The sequence below is a fragment of the Corvus moneduloides genome, chromosome 5, assembly GCF_009650955.1.
Source record: "Corvus moneduloides isolate bCorMon1 chromosome 5, bCorMon1.pri, whole genome shotgun sequence".
Taxonomy (NCBI): Eukaryota; Metazoa; Chordata; class Aves; order Passeriformes; family Corvidae; genus Corvus; species Corvus moneduloides.
The window spans coordinates 72408854-72428169 of record NC_045480.1 but is presented as its reverse complement, the minus strand read 5'-3'; the positions used below and the strand labels follow the sequence as shown (position 1 = coordinate 72428169).

Below are 19316 nucleotides of genomic sequence, written 5' to 3'. Positions count from 1 at the left end.
CATCCCTGCAAACATCAAAGCTTGGGGCATTTCCATGATTGCTTCCTGCCAGAGATGCATCATCTCTGGATTTCCATCAAGGGAGCGTAATAGATGTGGCCGGCGCCACAACAGGCACCTGGAAAGGTCAGGAGAAATGAGGGCAGCTCCGCTTCCCAAAAAGAAGTGCAATCATTGTGCATTTTCCTTTTCCTCCTGAGCCTTTCTCAGCCTGTTCAGGGGTCCATCCTTTCAACTCTGCTGTGGGTTCCTCAACCTCTTTTTTAGTTCAAACTTGGTGAAAACAGAAAACAAACCTGGGAATGGTTGTTGCACCTCCCAACCACAGCCAGCCCGGAAAACTATTTGGGCTGGAAGCATACACAGGGCAGCACAGGCTTTGAAGATGCTTAGGATGAGCAAAATTCCTTTTCACCTTTTTGGCACCCAACAAGCAGTGAATTAGGCCACCCTGGCTAAGAAAAAACACAAACTGAGTTAAAAACCCACCACCTCTCTTCTCTTGAAATAAATTGGGTGTCGTGGTGCTGCTGCTAGACTGAGGGGAAAAAGGGAGAGGAAAAGCCATCACCTTCACTTAAAATACATATATAATCCCAAGGGAGTAAGTTCCTTTTTCATGAAGGAGGACGTAAATGGGGTGTCAGTTTTCCTGCTCAACACTGTGCCTGGATGCTCAAAATGAATGACTCTCTCTTGCCTACAATGCAAGGAAGAAGCTGTACATATTTTTGGGGATATCCTGGGGTGAAAACAGATTCCTCACTTCCCTGGGATCAGACACCATCCACAGTGCCTTTATTTCCAGTGCAGCTGCCCTATGACATGGATGATATGGACGTGGATAATGTGTTTACATCTCCAGAACTGTTTGGCAACATGAGCCAAGGCACAGGGCAGCCTAGGGAATAACAGATGTGTTTGCCAAGTGGAAAAAGCCCTTTATTTTGGGGGGTAATGCCATCAGAGGGAGGATGCCTGTGTTCCAGGCAATGGCTTCAAATACCCCTCTCACATTCCTGCCTCAGACCCTCTGGCTTATTGAGGGGTTTCTGTCCCACACGAGTATAGCAGGGAAAAAGGGGGAAAAGCAACCAGGACACGCCGCAAAAAAGGCCTTTTTCCCTTCTCTTTTAAAAACCAATGGGGTTAACACTGCTACCAGCTTGTCTTATGTGCAAAACCAGCAAATCCCATTTTTCCCAAAGGCTCCCCCACTTCTGGCTCAATTCCACCTCCTCCCAGCTCCCTCACGCCCCCCCCCACTTTGCCTCCGTTTCATCTCAGAGATACTTTATTTATACAGAAAAAAATAGTTCGCATAGCTCCGTGTGGAACATCCCATTCCCCGAGCCCGCTGGATGACGCGATCCCGCTCCAGCTCTCCCTCCTTGCCCTCGCCGCAGAGCCGCCGGCTGCTTTATCACCGCTTCCAGACTCCCTCTGGCCTCCCTAATTATGCTCTTGTTTGGCTCCTTGGTGAATATTCCCATATATCATCCACGTGCTTCCGAGCGTCATCTCCTCAGGCTCCTGGTGGAGTTACTGGAGTGAGTAGCAATGAGTAGCTCCTGGTTGCAGCCTCCTGGCTGCTTGTTAGGCACAGGAATCGGTTCAGGTGTCAGAACCCAACTCCAGCTGGGACCATGAAGGACCAAATCCAAGGAAACAGCCCCATTTCCAGCGCAGAGGTCCCGGCACAGCCCTGGGCTGAGCTGGATCTGCAGAGACTGCAGAGGCTGCCCCTCCGAGGTATAAATAGCACAACACGAGGAGCCTCTCCCTCGCTGCGTTCCTTCCAGTTGGAAATTTAGACACAGATTCTCCGTCCCCAGGCAGGGGCAAGACATCAGTCCCAGCACTGGGAAAGATAGAGGAGGGGGCAGCTGAACCAGAGGTTTAACACAGAACACCCCCACTTCCACCCCAAATGATGTTATTGGAGCAAGCCAAAACCACACCACAGGCATCAAACCAGCCCCAAACTGGGGATCCCCGTTCCCCACAGCTCCTGAGCCATCGTCCTGCACCTTCCCATGGGATGCAGGGCTCAGCCGAGCCCCCCAGTCCTGCATGGTTCCATTTGCTGCCTTCCCGAGTCCCTCTCCCGAGTTCCGCACACTCCAGCAGGCCCTGGCTTTCTTAACAGCTCCGTGACCTTGTGTGTGGCTGCAGTCCCTACGCTTGCTGGAACTCCACATTTTTCCCACAAGGCAGCAATAATCCCATCTGCTCCCCATTCTGGCCCAGACGGGTGAGCAAGGCTGGATTCCGGGTGGCAGGGAGTGCGGGAGCTTCCCAACAGCTCCCATAGCCAGCGGGCAAGCTCTGGCCAAGGCAGCTGCTGCTTCCATCCCAGGATCATCTCAGTGTCCTGATCGAGCATCCTTCCCACTCCCATCGGCTGCATCTCCACAGACAGGGTGGCCAAGCTCCGTGCGGCACCTCCCATCCCATAAAGCAGCTCCCTGCCTGTCTTTATCCCCTCCATTGTCCTTTATCCCCTCAAAATGCCATTCCTTTTCCTGCTGTGCGATTTATTCCCTGGCAAAGGGAGTTAAGGGCTGCGTGCCACGTCAAACACACCAAACAGCGCTTCGGCGTTCCCTCGGCATTCACATTCCCTCGTGCACTTTCCAGAGGCAAACACCAAAAACAGGAGAGCAAAAGGCCAAAATCACCCAGATCCCACACCATGAATCATTTTCCTTCCCAACACCAAAGTTCAGCATGAACTGCTCTTCCAAAGCTCGGCTCAGCTAAGGGTTTTCTTCCAGCCTCCTCCAGGAATATTTCCAGCTGGAATAAAATGAGCTTTAATTTAAAAATTAAAATTTAACAGCAAACCTGCTTGGTTGTGGACTTGACCAGCATGGTTTTACCATTAGCAACACACTCCAAGGCTACTTGGCCAGTTTTCTGGGATGACAACTCCTGCAGGATGATGGGAGCTCCACTGGCACTTCCAGGCTTACCCGGGAGCAGGTCTCCATCCAGGGAAGGAGGTGGAGTCACCAGGTGCCAACCAAAGCAGCAGGCAGTCTTGCTGGCACCACAAAACAAAAATACGAGAACACAGGAGCTCGTAAAAGCAAAGCACTTCTTTTCCTAACAGTGTCTCAGGCCTCACACCTCCCCACATCCAACCATTCTTCAGCACTGAATCACAGTTTAAACGCAGCTGGGAATTTCCAGGGAGTACATGCGTGAAAGAAGAGCACATCACGCTCAGTGTCATTCGTTTATTTTAATAGAGACGTTATTTTCCATTTATTTATAGCAGTGAGAAAAGTGCTCCAGAAAAAGATAGCCCCGTCAAGGCAAGCTACAATAGCTATCATCCAAAGCCTAAATATTCCATGCAGAATGGGGCACTGTTGGATTAAGAAAAGCTCATTTTACAATAGAACAAATCAAAAATGAGTAGTCGTCACCTGAAGAGTAACAGACTTTTTTTTATATCTTATTACTGTAAAGTATCTGCATGTGAAATTCAGAGAAATCAGGAATTTTCTGCAAGATTTAAGACTGCAAAACACCTCGGGCAGGATATTACACAAAGAAGGGTGGGGTTGGGGTTTTTATTTAAGAAGGCAGTCGTTCACCCTCCCATTTTCTCTCCCCAGGGAGGTTTTACCATTAACAAACACCAAAACCACAGAAAATTGGTCCCTGCACTACTGGAGTGCCTCTGGACTGCTCTTATTTCAGTGAACACCTTAGACTCAGCCTGATGTGACGTATGTGCTCCACTTCAGGTACTCAACCAGCAAAATCAGGCTACGGATGTGTCTAAAACCCTGCACCACCTGTGCCTTTGCCAGTGAACAAAGCAAAACGAGAAAGAAATGGGGAAAAAAGCAACTGCAGCTGGCAAAGGAATCTGAGTGAAGGGACTGCAGCAAGTCAGGGTGGGTGTCCAGGGGAAAAAGGGGGGCTTTGCAGCTGCATCTTCCCGCTGCTCATCCCAGCAGCCAGAGCAATTCCCTTGTTTCAAGGGAATTCTGTACACACAGGTGACACCACACGAAGGGAGCCAAGGATGCCGCTCCTGCCCGCTGCCCCTGGGCAGTGCCCGCAGCGCTGGCTCCGGGGCCCCGGCACACACACGTCGTTCCCAGGGAACGCCGCGTCCTCGCACACAACCCTGCGGAAAAGGCCTCTCAAAGCGACCCGTTTTCCCCGAGAGCTGCACGTCCACCTCCTTTCCCCTTCAGCTGCCCCAAAACTCCTCCTGCTGCTGCATCAGCTGCTCATCCCATCTCCTCGTGCTGCTCTTCTAAGCTCCCTCCTCCCTGACGCAGTGAAGGACTCCTTGAACTTGGAATACTGGAATTTTTACTGACAAGAGTTGCTTTGTTTGTAAAACAGTCTCTCCCACGGCAGAGCGTCCCCTGTCCGGCCGAACGCCGCGCGCATCCTGGTCACTGCTCCTCCAAGGACAGCCGGCAGCGCCCGTCCTGGGCCGTGTTGTACGACTCGCAGTTCTGGCACTTCATGCCCAGGAGGTGGAACTGCACCGTGGAGCGGGCATTGCAGTCGTTGCAGAGGATCTGCACGCACACAGGGAAGGGAAGGAGAAGCTGCAGCACCAGCAGTGTGTGTATATAAACATGAATGATGAACGCCCTAAGCCCGCACGTGACTTTTCCTCATCATTCCCCACCCCTTGGGCTGACTCCTGATCCAGCACACGTCCCTGGCGCCCTCTACTGCCAGTAACTCCGAGGCACAGATCCATGAAAACCAGACAAGGGTGCAAGGCTTACCTCCACCATCATGTTCTGGTACTCCGCGGGCATGGGAGTCTGCGCCACTTCGTTGTCCAGCTGGCGCCAGTACCTGGTCATGTCCAACGCCGAGTGCATGCACAAAGGACACCTGTAGCCTCTGCCAGAAAGGGGGCAAAAAGGTCTAAATCAGAAGCTGGAGTGAGGCCACGAAACAAATCCATTCGTAGGGGCAAGTTTCATATTGTACCAGGCAAACAAAGACCACGAAACAGCAAGTTTTTGCACACAGAATTGGAAATTAAATGCCCTTTATCCCTTTAGGAGCTGGCTTTAAGTTAGTTGGTACAGAATTGGCATGATGATCTTTGCCTCTTGGAGCAGTATGTTTGGACCAGGATAATATCAAGAGGAAAGATGTTTGGAAATACTTACTCCTTCAGCATTTCATCATAACATGTTCTGAAAAGGAAACACAGATCAGTAAGAAGATGGAATTACTGACAGGTAACACACCTGGGCTGCACAATGGGAATAGCCACACAGGTATCCCCAAAGCAGAAATTAAAAGCATTCCGAGGCCAAGTGAGAAGACAGATTCCCATTAATAGAAAACTGACTGCAGAAGGAAGACAACCTCCCTAAAGAAAGTATTTCCTGGTGAAGCAGACTGCCCCCGCAATGTGGGTCCCTCAGAAACCAGCTGTAAGCTGACACAGACTGGATGCTGCTGAATAAACACCCCCCCAAGGCAGCGGATACTCCCCTTTCTCAGGCGTCTGCTTTACCTGTGAAGAAGGTGACCACACGGCAGAACATGGGCTCCAACACGAGACGTGTGAATATCCTGTTTTGAGACAAACATCAGACAAAAGAGAAGAAAATTAATTCAAACACAGTCAAAAATAAGGCCACACAGTAGATCCAGGAGATGAAAAGAAGCTGCTCACCTCCAAACATATCGGACAGTCCTGCCTGGAGACATTTTCAATACACTTTGCAAATGGAAGAAAAGAAGAAAAAGTTATCCTGCTGTACAGTTATCTGTGTTTTTCTAAACTGTAAAGTTCCAATATGTAAAATTTCTTATGTCTTCTATTAGTGGCCTCTGTGTTGCTGTTAGGTGAATTTAGAGAAGGAGAACCCACTGCTCTCCTGCTCCTGTGGCCTCAGATGGGGCTGAGGCACATCCAGCTTTATGTTTAAGGTGCTATTTTTTTAAGATATGAAGGTAAGCGGTGCATCCTCACCTTGTGCTTTCCTCGGAGACTCAGGCTCAGGCACAAATTGCACTTGGAGCAGTGGAAGAAATCCTCCTTGGGGCCAATCCTGCAGAGAAAGGTGTCAGGGTAGGGCCGGTCCCCGCGGAAGCAGGCCCGCCCGCCCGCACGCACCTGCAGATGCCGCACTCCTTGCAGTGGTACTGCTTCTTGTCACGGTCAAACAGGTGGCAGATGTCGCAGTAGTACTCGCCAAAGAGGCTGTCACAGCCCTCACAGCGCTGCTGGGCCTGAGGGGACAGGAACACCCTGAGTGCTGCAGCCAGTGCCGGGCTCCAAGAGGCGCATGGAGCTCCCTGAGCAAGGCCTGAGGGCTACAGAGTTATCAAGAGACTGGAGCGTGTCTCTTATGAGGACAGGCTAAGGGAGCTGGCTCTGTATGCAGCCTTGATAAGGGATGGTTAACGGGATCTATTCAATGTCTGGAGGGATGTGGAAGGTGCCAAGAGGATGGAACCAGCCTCTGCTCCATGGTGCCCAGAAACAGGCCAAGAGGCAATGGGCAGAAGCTGATGCAGAGACAGCTCCACCTCAATGGGAGGAAAAGCTTCCTTCCTGTGCTCTGGAACAGGCTGCCCAGAGAGGCTGTGAGTCTCCCTCACTGGAGATATTCCAGAGCTGCCTGGACGCAACCCTGTGCCATATGCACTGTGATCATAGAATATCCTGAGTTGGAAAGTGACCCACAAGGCTCATTATGTCCAATGCTTAGCCCTGCACAGGACACCTCCAAGCATCCCACCAGGTGCCTGAGAGCACTGTCCAAAAGCTTCCTGCCCTTTGTCAGGATTGGGGCCGTGACTACTTTCCTGGGGAGCCTGTTCACCGTCTGGGTGAAGAACCTTTTCCTACTATCCCCTGACACAACATCAGGCCGTAACCCCGATAATCCGGCTGGAGCAGGGAGGTGCGACCGGATGACCCAGCGGGGTGCCTCCCAATCTGACCCCTGCCGTGACCTCCGCGTCCCCGCTGCCCGGACCCACCTTCTGCAGGAGGCGGCAGCGGACGCACTGCACCTCGGACACCCGGAACCGGTCCAGCTGGTGCTCCTCGGCGCCGTCGTGGCACAGCCGGCACGGGTACAGCTTCCCGCAGCACGGCGCCTGCGGGACGGAAGGGACACGGCATGGATGGGGGCACGGATCGCCGACCACCCCTGCCGCGGCACGGCCGCCCCCCGCTCACCCACCCGCAGCCGGCAGCCCCGCCGGTAGTGCTCGCATCCCTGCTCGCATCCCTGCTCGCATCCCTGCTCGCATCCCTCCGCCCCCGCCACCATGGCCATGGCCGCCGCCGCCGCCTGGCCCCGCTCCCCCGCTTCCGCTTCCTCACAGCCGGTTCCGGAGGATCTGGAGTTTTCAAAACAGCTTCCCCCCGCCTTGAACCTTCGCGTTCCCCTTCCCCCTGAATCCCAGTTCGAGTTGGAGGGGAGCTCCGGCGGTCACCCAGTCCAGCCTCCCTGCCAAGGCAGGGTCCCCCAGAGCAGGTGATACAGGACCGCGTCCAGGTGGAGTGGGAATGGCTCCAGAGAGGGAGACTCCACGACGAATCACGGAATCACAGAATATCCCGAGTTGGAAGGGACCGATGAAGGATCATCGAGTCCAGCTCCTGGCCCTGCACAGGACACCTCTCCACTCCCACCAGGTGCCTGACAGCCTTGGCCAAATGCTCCTTGTGCTGTGTCAGGCTTGCTGCTGTGACCACTGCCTTGGGGCGCCTGTGCCGGTGCTCCGCCACCCTCAACGGAAAGAAGTTCTGGAGGAGACAGGAGAGACCTCATAACTGTACACAACTTCCTCCCGAGAGGAAGTGGAGGAGCAGCACTCAGCTCTCTGGTGACAGTGACAAGACCCGAGGGAACAGCTGGAGCTGTGCCAGAGAGGGTTAGGTTGGGTATTAGGAGAAGTTCTTCACCCAGAGGGTGGGCGGGCACTGAACAGGCCCCCCCGGCCAGTGGGCATAGCACCAATCCTGACAGAGCTCAAGGAGTGTTTGGACAAAGCTCTCAGGCACCAGGTGGGATTATTGGGGTGTCCTGTGCAGGGCCAGGAGTTGAACTCAGTGATCCTTATGGGTCCCTTTCCAACGCAGCAGATGCTGTGATTCTGTAATTCTTCCTTATATTGAGGTGGAACTCCTTGTGTGTTATTTTCTGGCCATTGCTCCTTGTCCTGTCACTAGGCACACCAAAAATACGGCACCATCCTCTTGATACCCACCTTGGAGATATTTGTATGGATTCCTGAGATGCCCTCTATCTTCTCTAGACTGAGCAGGCCCAGCTCCCAGTCTCTTCTCCTAAGAGCGGTGCTCCAGTCCCCTCATCATCTTTGGCCCCCGCTGGACCCTCTCCAGTAGCTCATTCGTCTTTCTTCAGCTGTGGAGCCCAGAACTGAACACAGTTCAGTTGTGAACACAGCTCCAGCTGTGGCCTCACTAGGGCCAAGTAGAGGATCACCTCCCTGGACCTGCTGGCCACACACTTCCCCATGCAAAACCTTGCCCTTGAACCTTTCTTTCTCTCCCCACCACACCCAACTTTCCCCCAAAAACCCCTAGTCTTCCCTCCCCAAACCTTCTTTTCCCCCTGAATTTGCCCATGGCTACCTAACTGACTGCTTGGCCAAGTGGGAACATCCACTATGGGGACAGCCAGGCCTGGAACTGCAAGATCTTTTTATTTACAAATGAAATGTATATGTCAAGACACAGCATAGAGACAAATCCCTAAATACAATGAGTTCAGACCATATTCAGTCATGATCCATCAATGGGAAAGGCTCTACTTTATGGAAAAATAAGTTCCAAAGTTAATGACACCGTGTGAGTTATGACAGGTGATGGAAAACAGAGTTGTGAGCAATGCAGCGACAGCACAAAACTGACCACAGATAAATTGAGGGCAAGTGAGCAAAAATTGTTTTCAAACAGTCGAGTTTTACTGGCCCATTCTCCTAAGGGACTGAAAGGAATGATGACTTGAGTTACTGAGCAATTGTACATGTCACCTGCATCACAGCTCAGTATTCCACAGGGATATTCCTTCCTTCACCACTAACAACAGCCAGACAACAGACCCAGGTAAACACCCCAAAGACAACCGCCCAAATGCTGGGTCAAAAATGCGAAGGGAAAAGGAATCTAAAACAAAGTGACAAGTGCATTAGCAAGGGTTTCAAAGGAATGGCTGCAGATTTGCACATTTAAATGTTGTATTTCTTGCACAAACATTTTCTTCACTGTCAAGGCAAAGGTGCTTTTCAATCCAGATCAGGCAGCCCAGCAAAATATGAGAGTTTTGGCAGCTGCTCTCGTCACTATTCATTGAAAAAGAAACCCCTCAGGCAGGCAGCAGCTGGACAAAAGAAAGCCCAGCTTCCTTCAGAGTCCTCCAAACCAGCTCCTGCCCTTGTCACACACCAATAACCACTACTCTTCTCAGACAAGACCTGGCCCCAAGCCACAAAGTCAACATTCCAGGGGCTTTTTGCATGCAAGAAATCCAGCAGCAATGGCAGTGTGAGCTCCGTCCTCGGCCTGGACCCGAGCCACTTCCGTGGCAGTCTGTTGCACCAACACTCCTCTCCCCTGCAGAGAGCTGGCAGCTTTAGCCCCTGGAAACTCAGATGGATTGTTCCCACTGTTCAGTCACCTGCATCAAGAGGAGAAAAGGAGAATGATGCTCCAGACAAACTAACAAAACCACAGAGGTGCTCCCTGGTGAAACGAAAGGCTTCCTTTATTTTGATTTATTACACATCCTTACCTTGCTGAAGCTGTGCACTTACACCTCTGTGCTTCACAGATCAGGAAACTCGAGCTGTTTTTTCCCCTCCTCGCATGCAGGCAGCCAGCTTCCACTTTTTCTGTTGTTCTACTATCTTGCTCAACCCCCCAAGTTCATGAGAGCTGCTTCGTTTCCAACCCCAGTGCCCAGCACTTCAGCTCAGGATAATGATTTACCAGGCACAGCAAGCTGTGTACTGCCCTCAGTAAGAAGTCTGTCATAGCTGTATGTCCTGGCCAAGAATACAAAGTAACAAAGAACTTTCCTATTCCACTTCCCAGCTAGGTAAGTGCTCATGAAACCACCCATTTGGAAGCCACCAGAAGACTATACAGCAAAAAACTGAAGCCCCCAGCAGGCTACACAGGAGAAATGAAAGCCCACCTTTTACAGGTAGGTGTGACCATCTCCCCAGGGCTAGTGCTCGACCCTGGGGAAGTTGGCTTCTAATGCATCCGGCACCAAGGTCCCTGACAGCTGTAAATTGGGAAAGAAAGAGACAGGATCAATTTCCAAGTGTAGTATCAACAGAGAGGGCAATCAGAAACAGCCTTCTAAAGACATATGCAATGCCAACACCTAACTTAAACCCAACCTGTTCTTTGGTCAAATCAGGCTTCAAAAATGCTCCCCTGGTGTAAGACTTACGATCCCAAGGCAAGTTCTGCTCCTGTTAGGAGTCAAACTGGAATTCCGTGGGCCACACTGTTGCCAAAGTCACAAACCAAACAAATACAGAGCAGCATGAACCACTTTATTGCCTTGATACCTGCTGTGAAGCCAGACTTGAGTTATGAAGGTCGATAGCAGCGAGGGAGGGGACTCGGGACTCTGCAAACGTTCTACTTTCCTTTTTCAGGAATCTGGGATGCCAAGCTGCAAAATACAACCAAGGCATGCTCTGTTAAGGGAGTGAGAGCTGACACGCTGTTTCCCGACACTTGTTTGGTACCCAGGTCTTATTTAGAGGACATCAAAGTTCCTACCTTCCCGTCCTCTCAGCTCGGGGAGATGATTTAGTTCTGGCAAATGCACATCTGCCTTGGGGAATTCCCATTTCTTCTTACTTGCCTGAAGAATGGGTTTTTCATTAGTAACCTGCAATCAAGGGCATAAGGACCAGCTCATGAAAATATCAGCGGGGAAAAAAAGCTGTTTTCAAGCTTAAAAAAAGCAGTAACACAGCAATGTTCTGATGTAGTTGGAATTTGTACAAGAGTGAGAGAAAAGACTCTGATGTGTGTGAAGGAATTCAACCTGCTTAAGTGTTATTTCTACACAAACAATGGAAAAGCAACAGCAAAATAAAAACAATCACCTAAGTGAGGCTGCTTTCGGAGAGCTAAAATACAGCACTTGGAGAATGGCTGGGATTAGTTATCTGGAAAAAGGCAAATGTTCCTGGCTGGCACAGTAAGAATCATGCCTAGGTAGTGAGAGCAGAGAAAAACTTTCCATTTCACTTGTTTTCCTTATCAACTTTTAATGCATTTATGACATGACTAAGTAAGGCCCTGGCTGCATTAAATCCAAAGCATCAGTTCTGCTTCAGTAGCACAGCACACATGATCCTTCCTGGCCAAGCAGGAGGCCATGGATATATTCCAAATCTCACAGATACTCTGTGCTGAACTGCTCCCCTCATTTAAAATTGTTTTCTGACATAAAATGTATTTTATGTAACAACTATCAGCAAGGGATAATGAACAAAAAATCTGTAGGAAAAAAGGGTAACAAAACCAGTATTTCTAGCGGGGAATTACAGTGAAAGATGGATCAGATGGAGTTCTTGAGAATACAGCACCTAATTGAATTTATTTTTCTTTGGCCGAGGGGCACAGACAGACGACTCACCGGTGTCAAGCTGACATTGCAACGGCCCACTGGAGAAGGCTTCCGTGCCTTTAGCAATGGGTTCAAGTATTTTTTACTCTTTTCATCAAGTCTGTAATGAAAAACACCCCAAAGTTGGTATTAGCTGGGACAACACAGCGAATGCAAAGCAACAAATGCAAGGTATCCCAAACCCCACATCTCACATTCCCACATCGTCACTCTGCACCTCTCAGGATATGACAGGAATGATGGATACAAGCTCTCCTAGCTCTGCTCCCATACCTGTAATTAAGGCTCCCAGGCACAGAACCCGTCCCAAACGTAGGAGAGAAGCTCTGGTTGATGGGAGGGATAACTGTGCCTGGGCTCTTGGCGTAGTCCAAGCTGCTGCTGGAATCTTTCAGGGTGGTCTGAGGGCTGAATTTAAGTGGGTTGATTGCGCTGTCGAAGATGAAGCCCAGCCTGGAGGATTGATCTGCTTTCTCTGCATCAGCTTTAGAGGGCTTGGTCTTTATCAGCTTTCCATCTTTGCTCCTTGGGCCCATGCTGAAATCCTGCTTGGGAAGATAAACATCATCTTTCCTTACAGTCATGTTAAAAAAGCAGTTTACAGCAGTGCATGGAGGAAAAAAAACATGTCAGAAGCCTACACATGCATGATTCTGCAAGAATCTAATGGAGATGGAAACGGTTTTGTTAGAAAACCTCTGCTTTCCATCAAACAGAAGAAAACTTGTCAGGGTTCCAGCACTCTCTGCACATAAGTCATTTGAGACTGGAATCAGAAATGATGGAGGAAAAACAGCTGTAAAATTAAATAAATTAAATAAAACCTCACTCCAGTGTCCCTTCAAAGTCACTTTGAAGCGTCTTTGGTACCCAGTTGAAAGGAAAATTTTAAATTTCGGAGACAGGGCTTTAAAACAGGTAAACAGCAGCATAAAGCATGTTTCCATGATTCAGCATGACTTATGCTCCCACATGATTCTCCCTCCGGCTCTGTATTGCCAGGAACTGCACCACTGCAAGGGACTGGCCAAATTGCCACCTGCACACTCCTGACCTATTTTCTAGGAATTTAAACTGCTGCACCTGTTTTCAAAACAATGATTTTAAGACATGAAAAAAAAAAACCAAAACAATACAAGTTTGAAAAACACAGATCAACCAACCTGAACACTGATCATTTTTCTTTCTTCTAAAACATCATTTTTGTCCTTTTTGCCGATTTTGGATTTTTTTTGGAACTGTTGGTCTCTGGCATCTTTCTGGATCTTTTGTTTAAGCTCCTGAGTAATTCTACATTCCATATAAGGAGAAAGGAAAAAAAAATAAATAAAAGGCTTTCTGTTTTTATTAATATCATCATCAGTTTTTAAGCCCAGGCTCCTACTGCCTTTTAAGCAGTCAAACAAACTGTGCTTTTTAACTAATGAGAGGCCAAATGTAATGTATACATTAAGCTAAATAAAATCTTCAGCACACATTTCTTACAATACGGCAATAAAGGTGTTTGCATCCCAGTTTGGTGCAGATGCAGGGAGTGAATACAGTGTAAGACTGTACTACCCAATACGGTGTGGCACTGATGAATGAATGAATGTCACAGCAAGGTAAATGTGCCACTGCAACATGTTCCCTTCCAACTGTTCACCTATTTCCAGGAAGGTTAAGCCAAAACAAACCCGAGACACTCAGCAGCTGTCAGCTCTGCAAACCCAGTGTGCAATTTCCAAGCACAACTGCTTCACTTCCCTCTAACCTGAGCCTGCAGTGAACAAGAAGGGAGCAGTTTACCTTTCAGCAAAGCCGTCCTTGTTGAAGAAATCTCCCTGCAGGAGTTCAGCGCAGGATGGTCTCTTGTCTGGGTCAATCTGCAAGCACTCCTGTCAAACCAACGTGAACGTAAGGACGTAAACACACCAGGAATTAAACGAAGGCTTTGGCATGTCTGAGTGAAAGATCCCTAACGCTGTCCCTGGCTCGCTGGCATGAGCTCTGGCGTGCCCTCAGTCAGAGGGAACACAGTGTCCTTCAGGACCGACTTGGGCAGCAGGAAGGCGCTGGCTGGGCGCGTGTGCTGGTTCCTCCACGGAGGAAGCACGTCAGGGGCCGATGGTCTGGGCTCGTGTTAACCCGGAGGCAAAGGAAAAGAGAGGGGCCGCTGGTCTGGCTTCCAACTGGTTTAATGTCAGAGGTTCCAGCAGCCACAAAACGATCTCCGAGAGGCTTTCAGTTTTATAGGGGGTTTGAAAACGGCGGGGAAAGGGAAGGCAACCAACGAGATACAAGCCAGGGGGAGGATATAATTCAACAAGAACCAACGGGGGAAACCGGGAGGTGGGAGATACAACAGGGAGCTAATGAACAACTGAGTAACAGAGAACTCTCTCGAACAGGCGGAGGCGGTTTGAACCCGGGTACTGCCCAGGGGCATGCGGCTTCGGCTTCTGTGCCGCCCATCGACCCACCCTCCAAATCACTGTCCTGGGTGGGGAAATCCACCCAAGGGAGAGCCCTGAATTGATTAGCATTCAACTGCCCCAGCCCAACTGCGGGCTGGGTCACCGCAACAGATCGCTGCAGGATATGCAGTGACCCCTCCAGGCCTTGCAGGTGACTGGCTGAGTGCCCCCATCGCCCTGGACTGGAGCTGTGGTATCCTCAGCCCTCACCTAGCTGCCAACACAAGCAGTTGCTCACTGCAAGGGGAGCTGATAGAAAGGCACTTTACCAGCCCTGTACTCAGCTGCACAAGGTGAAGGACAGGGAAACAGAAACATTTACAGGAAACAATAGTTTTTTAGTCAATTACCTTGGCTAAATCCAGTGCGGCAGCAGGGAGTTTGGGATAGCGTTTCTCCAGGGATTCGAGCTCCTTCACCTCAGGCAACTTCATGCCAGCAAAGAGAGGGTTTTTATAGAATAACTCCTGTTGTCTTGGAATTAAGTTACCTGGAATCACGCAAACAAAGCAATGACATGGAAAAATTCAGGGCAGTGAAACATCTGAGAGGCTGAAATGCTGGGTCAGCACTGCAGTAAGGGCTACAGTCTGGGTTGTTACCTTCCCACCCATCAAAACAAATCTGAGCCCTCCATTCCTGAGCAAGCATGAGGAGCCCAAGGGGCTCTTCTTACCCAGGCACTTGGTGATATGGAAGAGCTGGTCAATGTCTGAGTCTCCAGGGAAAAGGGGCTCTCCTGTAAGCATTTCTGTTATCAGGGAGCCAATAGCCCACACGTCCACAGGCCTGGGGAGAAAAAAACACCACCACCCCAGCTCAGCTCAGCTCATCGATCCAAAGGCTGGGCCAGTGCAGAAGATGGAGCACCCTGTCCATGCTCCCCACAGCCCTTCCCAGCCTGGCAGGCCAGACTCACCTGCCATACTTGCTGTCTCCCACCAGCAGCTCCGGGGCTCTGTACCAGCGGGTCGCCACGTACTCCGTGTAAACTTCCCCGGAAGCTGCCAAGGGCCGGGCAAATCCGAAGTCGCAGAGTTTGACAACTCCTGACTGGGAAACCAGTATGTTTTCTGGCTTAATATCCCGATGGATTATCTGCACAGAGAAAAGCAAGTCAGGGCAAATTCCCCATTTGTACATAGCAAACTGGCTGGCTCAGAAAAAGCTGTAGCTTTCTCATATTCGGGTAGAAAATTACAGGTTAAATAGAGAACCTCTAATTTCAGACACATTTATTTTATGTATCTCTCTGTACCTCCCTTCCTTTTCAGACAAAGCTCTATTTCTCCAAGTTTAAATATATATAAATACAAAGCTATATCCTTCTGTATCTATTAATTCTAGCTGCAGAGCTGATTTCTTGCACATACTTACATTATGACTGTGACAAAAGGCAACTCCTCTCATAATCTGAAATAAGTATTTCCGAACCCTGTCGTAGTCCAGACCGTTGGGAGAGGCCTCGAGGTCATCAAGCACCGTGTGATCCACAAATTCAAATACCAGGTACCACCGCTTCTTCCTTTTACACACGTCCAGCAGGTTCACCAGATTCTCGTGCCTGAGTTGCTGGGATAAAATAGGGAATGTTTAGCGAGGGAAAACACTTACTTAGGGAAAACTATGAAGGGACACTTGTAACTGCAGCCCAGCTGGGACACTAGCAAAAAAAAGCAATTTGAATAAAGAGAGGAAGAAAAAGCAGCTGTGTTTTCTAGTTATTTTGTCATCACATTCCCAGCAGACAAGAATCCACCTCCAGCTTGTTACACATTTATCACACACCAACACAAAAGGCCACGCTACAGAGCACAGTTATTTATTAGCTGGAGCCTGGCAGGGAAATGTCACCGGAGGCTGCCTGGAGGCAGCACCAGAGCCCAGGGATGTGACCGAGAGAGATGCAAAAGGACTGCAGAGCACAGGGAATTGTAGGGGAAACTCTGCCAGTGCAGAGGTGGTGCCAGCCAACCTGCACCTGTGTCTGCCCAGATTTCTTAGAAGGTCTGACAAGAGAAGAATTTTTAAAGGATAATCAATAAGAGAAAAAGCTCTTTTCCCAAGAATGATTTATTCCGAACATGGGAGACCTGAAGAGGTTTTGCTGTTTTCAGTCACAATTAAATTTCTGCCCAAATTCAAGAGAAAAAAAGAATTAAAACCAAAGACTCCCAGGGAACAAGGGAAGGAACTACAAAGAGACTAAATCTCCAGGTATTTATTTCCCCTGTGAGAGGCCACCCTTCCTGAGCTGTATATGGAAATGTTCCCCTTGCTAAGATTCCATTCACCCAGGAAAACAAGTTAATTCCCAACACAGCCGGGTGGTGCTCGGTAACTCGGTGAGCCTGGCCAGTGGAGCAGGTACAATCCAGGCTCACACAGATCCACTTTTAAAGGTTTGAAGGGATAATGCTTAGAGCTGCTGGCTGTGTCTCAAGCTCCAGCACATACTCTGCTATTAACTTTAATGCTGTAGCTCTTGCAGTGATGGCAAATAGCACTTTTTTCCCCCTTCAGAGCACAGGGACTGTAACTGGCAGACTTAGGAAGAGACACTTGTGGGAGCCAAGAGAACAGGATACAAGTTTGCCAGTATTCCCACCTCTGGAACGCCCCACACCACATGAACAGGCCGGATACTCTCCAAGTGTAATAAGATTTTCCTTCTTTTCTTCACCAGACACATCACCTGTGTCCCAATGTATAAAACTTCCACATGTGCCCGTGCACAGGGACAAGGGAAGCTTCTCTGGACAACCCGTGCCAGTGCCTTACCACCCTCACAGGGAGTATTTTTTTCCTAATATCCAATCAAAACCTACTCTCTTTCAGTATGAATCCATTCCCCCTTGTCCTTCCCCCTTTCACCACAATACTGACACCAGGCAAATCCCACACTCCAAAAGCAGAGGACACCATGCCAGCTGGCTCCCACCTGGGGGCTACACATGGTTCAGGGAATGCGACAGGAGTCCTCCTCCAGCCTCTTGCCTGCCAGGAAGGTGCCACGAATAAAAGAAAATAAAGGCAAACTTTCCTAGAAGCATTTTTCCGTCTCAGGTGACACCGGCACCCCCCAGTCCGTTTAGTGTCACACATTCAGGTCACCATTCACCCGCAGGCTTTAAAAGGTTAGCGTTTCTTTTCTTTTCAGCAAATTCACAGCAGCAAAAGACAGGAGTTTGGGACGGGGGGACAAGCCACCACCAGGCGGCAACAGAGACCTCGTACCATTCCCAGCGGAACGCCGGGCGCATCCACAGACTTTTCTAAGCCAGGATTCACCAGGTAAATCCAGCACAGCGCTCAGGCGAAGGGGAAAGCAGCTCTGCAAGGCTACAGCACAAAAGGTCACATTAACCTAGCACGGCTTGGCCGCACACGGAAATTCAAAGAGGGCCCAAGCGAGTCTCTTTCGGCTTGGGTTTTGTCAGCGGCACTTTGCGAACGCCGACCAGAGGCTGCGACACAAACTGAGCGAGGAGCTGACACAGGAGCCGCGAATTTAGACATAAAACCATTAAAACTTAAGCACAAAACTGCCACAAAGGGGCCCCGCCAGCCTCACCTTGAGCAGTTTGATTTCCCTCAGGGCTATTTTCCTCACCGCCGCGTCGTCGTCGCTCTCCAGGAACTTCTTGACGGCCACGATCTGCCCGTTCTCCCTGTTCCTGCACTTGGTCACCACCCCGTAGCTGCCTTCCCCCACCAGCCCCAGCACCTGGTACTTGTCCATGGCGGCGGCGGGAGGGCCCGGACCGTGTGGAAGGGACCGGGCCGGGATGCAGGGACTGCACCGGGATGGAGGCGCCGCGGACGGCGGCGGTTCCCGACCCAACGCGTCGTTACCGCGGCAACGGCCCGCCGCAAAGCGCGGCCGCGCCCCGCCTGTCGCGAAAGACGCGTGGAAGCCCGCTGGGCTTATGGAAAGGCCTTGTGAAATATTTTAAAAATAAAATGTTATGAACGCTGTTTTCTTAAAGCCGTTAGGGCACGTAAGGGAGAAACGGATAAGCAACCTTGTTTCTCTCTTGTGCGGTGGACTGAGTGACATGTTAAAAACCCAGCACTGTTGGGAGGCTGCTGATGTTGCCAAGGATAAGCCGTGAAAAAGGCAGAATAATTTGGTTTTAGATGTCTGTGCCAGTGCCCTTACTGTGCAGCTTATCTTAAAAACTTGGCGGTGTCTGCACATGTTATTTGCAACTTAACACCAGGCACGAACCTGCTCCCTTTAAGAGGAAGGAAAGCTGAAGCATCCATATGGGTTTACTGATGGAGACTTCAGCCAATATATTCTTAATCCAGCATCCTCGTTCTTTCCATCAGTGATGGATGTAGCAACCCATGGTGGTCTTCTGCTGACACTGACTTCTCATGTTCTGGGCAGGAGTGGCATGGCAGGACATGTGTAGGAAAGCAGCACCAGGAACAAACAGCAGAAACAAAGATATTCCACACAGATATTCCCAATATTCTCTCCTCGGTTTGGTGGCCTCTATTTCACAGCAGAGGGTACTGTGGAAAAAAAGGTGTTCAATTTCTCTGAAGAAATTTATGAACACCTGTCAGGCTGGAATACTGCAACATTCCTCTTTGGGAAAGGAGCAGTATATACCTTGCAAAAATGTCGATTTCCTGGAAAACAGTGTAATGAGGCATCATATATTCCAATAATAATTTCTGGAACCTTCATTGTGTTCCTTCTGAGTCGCATGGATATGCATCACCTTCTGTAATTAATTCCTGGTTGCTTTTATGTCTCCTTCACCCTCATTCCCTCTCCCTACATGCAATCACTGTAATGCACCTTCCCAGGCTGACCTCACACTTCCAGGGAAAGAAAAACATTGGAGTGTGGTTGGCAGTGATTTATTATGTTCCTCCTACCTTCTACTGCTCATCCCTATTGTAGCAAGTAGCTCCTCTGGGTCCTGGCATCTGTCCTGTGCTGCTAATGGAGAACTGACTTGGAATCCAATTAACTCTTCCACTGCTGAGATACTTTTGGATCTGTTAAAAGAAATGAACAAGCCACATATTTGTAATGCCACCATTAACTTATCACGGACAAGGGGGAATGGATTCAAACTGAAAGAGAGTAGACTACACATTAAATCGGATATTAGGAAAAAATCCTCCCTGGGAGGGTGGTGAGACCCTGGTTGCCCAGGGAAGCTGTGACTGCCCCATCCCTGGAAGTGTC

The 19316-nt window shown here is 49.8% G+C and overlaps 2 protein-coding genes and 1 long non-coding RNA gene across 9 annotated transcripts; 1 reads left to right on the top strand and 2 right to left on the bottom strand.

The window, feature by feature from the left end:
* Positions 1 to 3229: 3229 nt before the first annotated feature.
* On the bottom strand, positions 3230 to 7333 carry RCHY1 (ring finger and CHY zinc finger domain containing 1). Its single transcript, XM_032109435.1, has 9 exons — positions 7203 to 7333; positions 6997 to 7116; positions 6125 to 6240; positions 5981 to 6059; positions 5681 to 5725; positions 5519 to 5577; positions 5166 to 5192; positions 4770 to 4890; positions 3230 to 4553 (listed from the first exon to the last, which is right to left on the bottom strand). Exons 1-9 carry the CDS (start codon positions 7296 to 7298, stop codon positions 4425 to 4427), a joined length of 792 nt encoding a protein of 263 aa, XP_031965326.1. The 5' UTR covers positions 7299 to 7333; the 3' UTR covers positions 3230 to 4424.
* A 71-nt stretch (positions 7334 to 7404) lies between these two features.
* On the top strand, positions 7405 to 10292 carry LOC116444229. The gene is made up of 2 exons (XR_004240247.1): positions 7405 to 7499; positions 10085 to 10292. It is a non-coding gene; the product is annotated as an uncharacterized LOC116444229 (long non-coding RNA).
* On the bottom strand, positions 8673 to 19209 carry CDKL2 (cyclin dependent kinase like 2). Of its 7 annotated transcripts, none has more exons than XR_004240239.1 (13): positions 17679 to 18972; positions 15482 to 15676; positions 15024 to 15202; positions 14781 to 14893; positions 14455 to 14594; positions 13437 to 13525; positions 12812 to 12938; positions 11922 to 12193; positions 11658 to 11748; positions 10790 to 10901; positions 10573 to 10704; positions 10188 to 10280; positions 8673 to 9668 (listed from the first exon to the last, which is right to left on the bottom strand). XR_004240239.1 is itself a non-coding variant. In XM_032109432.1 (13 exons), exons 2-12 carry the CDS (start codon positions 15512 to 15514, stop codon positions 10221 to 10223), a joined length of 1323 nt encoding a protein of 440 aa, XP_031965323.1. In that variant the 5' UTR covers positions 15515 to 15676; positions 19001 to 19209; the 3' UTR covers positions 8673 to 9668; positions 10188 to 10220. The 7 variants fall into 7 exon arrangements, 4 of the variants coding, with proteins under 4 accessions (XP_031965323.1, XP_031965320.1, XP_031965321.1 ...); XR_004240238.1 differs by having other exon boundaries at positions 9783 to 10280; positions 10573 to 10679; positions 17679 to 18971; XM_032109432.1 differs by lacking the exon at positions 17679 to 18972 and adding an exon at positions 19001 to 19209 and having other exon boundaries at positions 10573 to 10679.
* Positions 19210 to 19316: the final 107 nt, after the last annotated feature.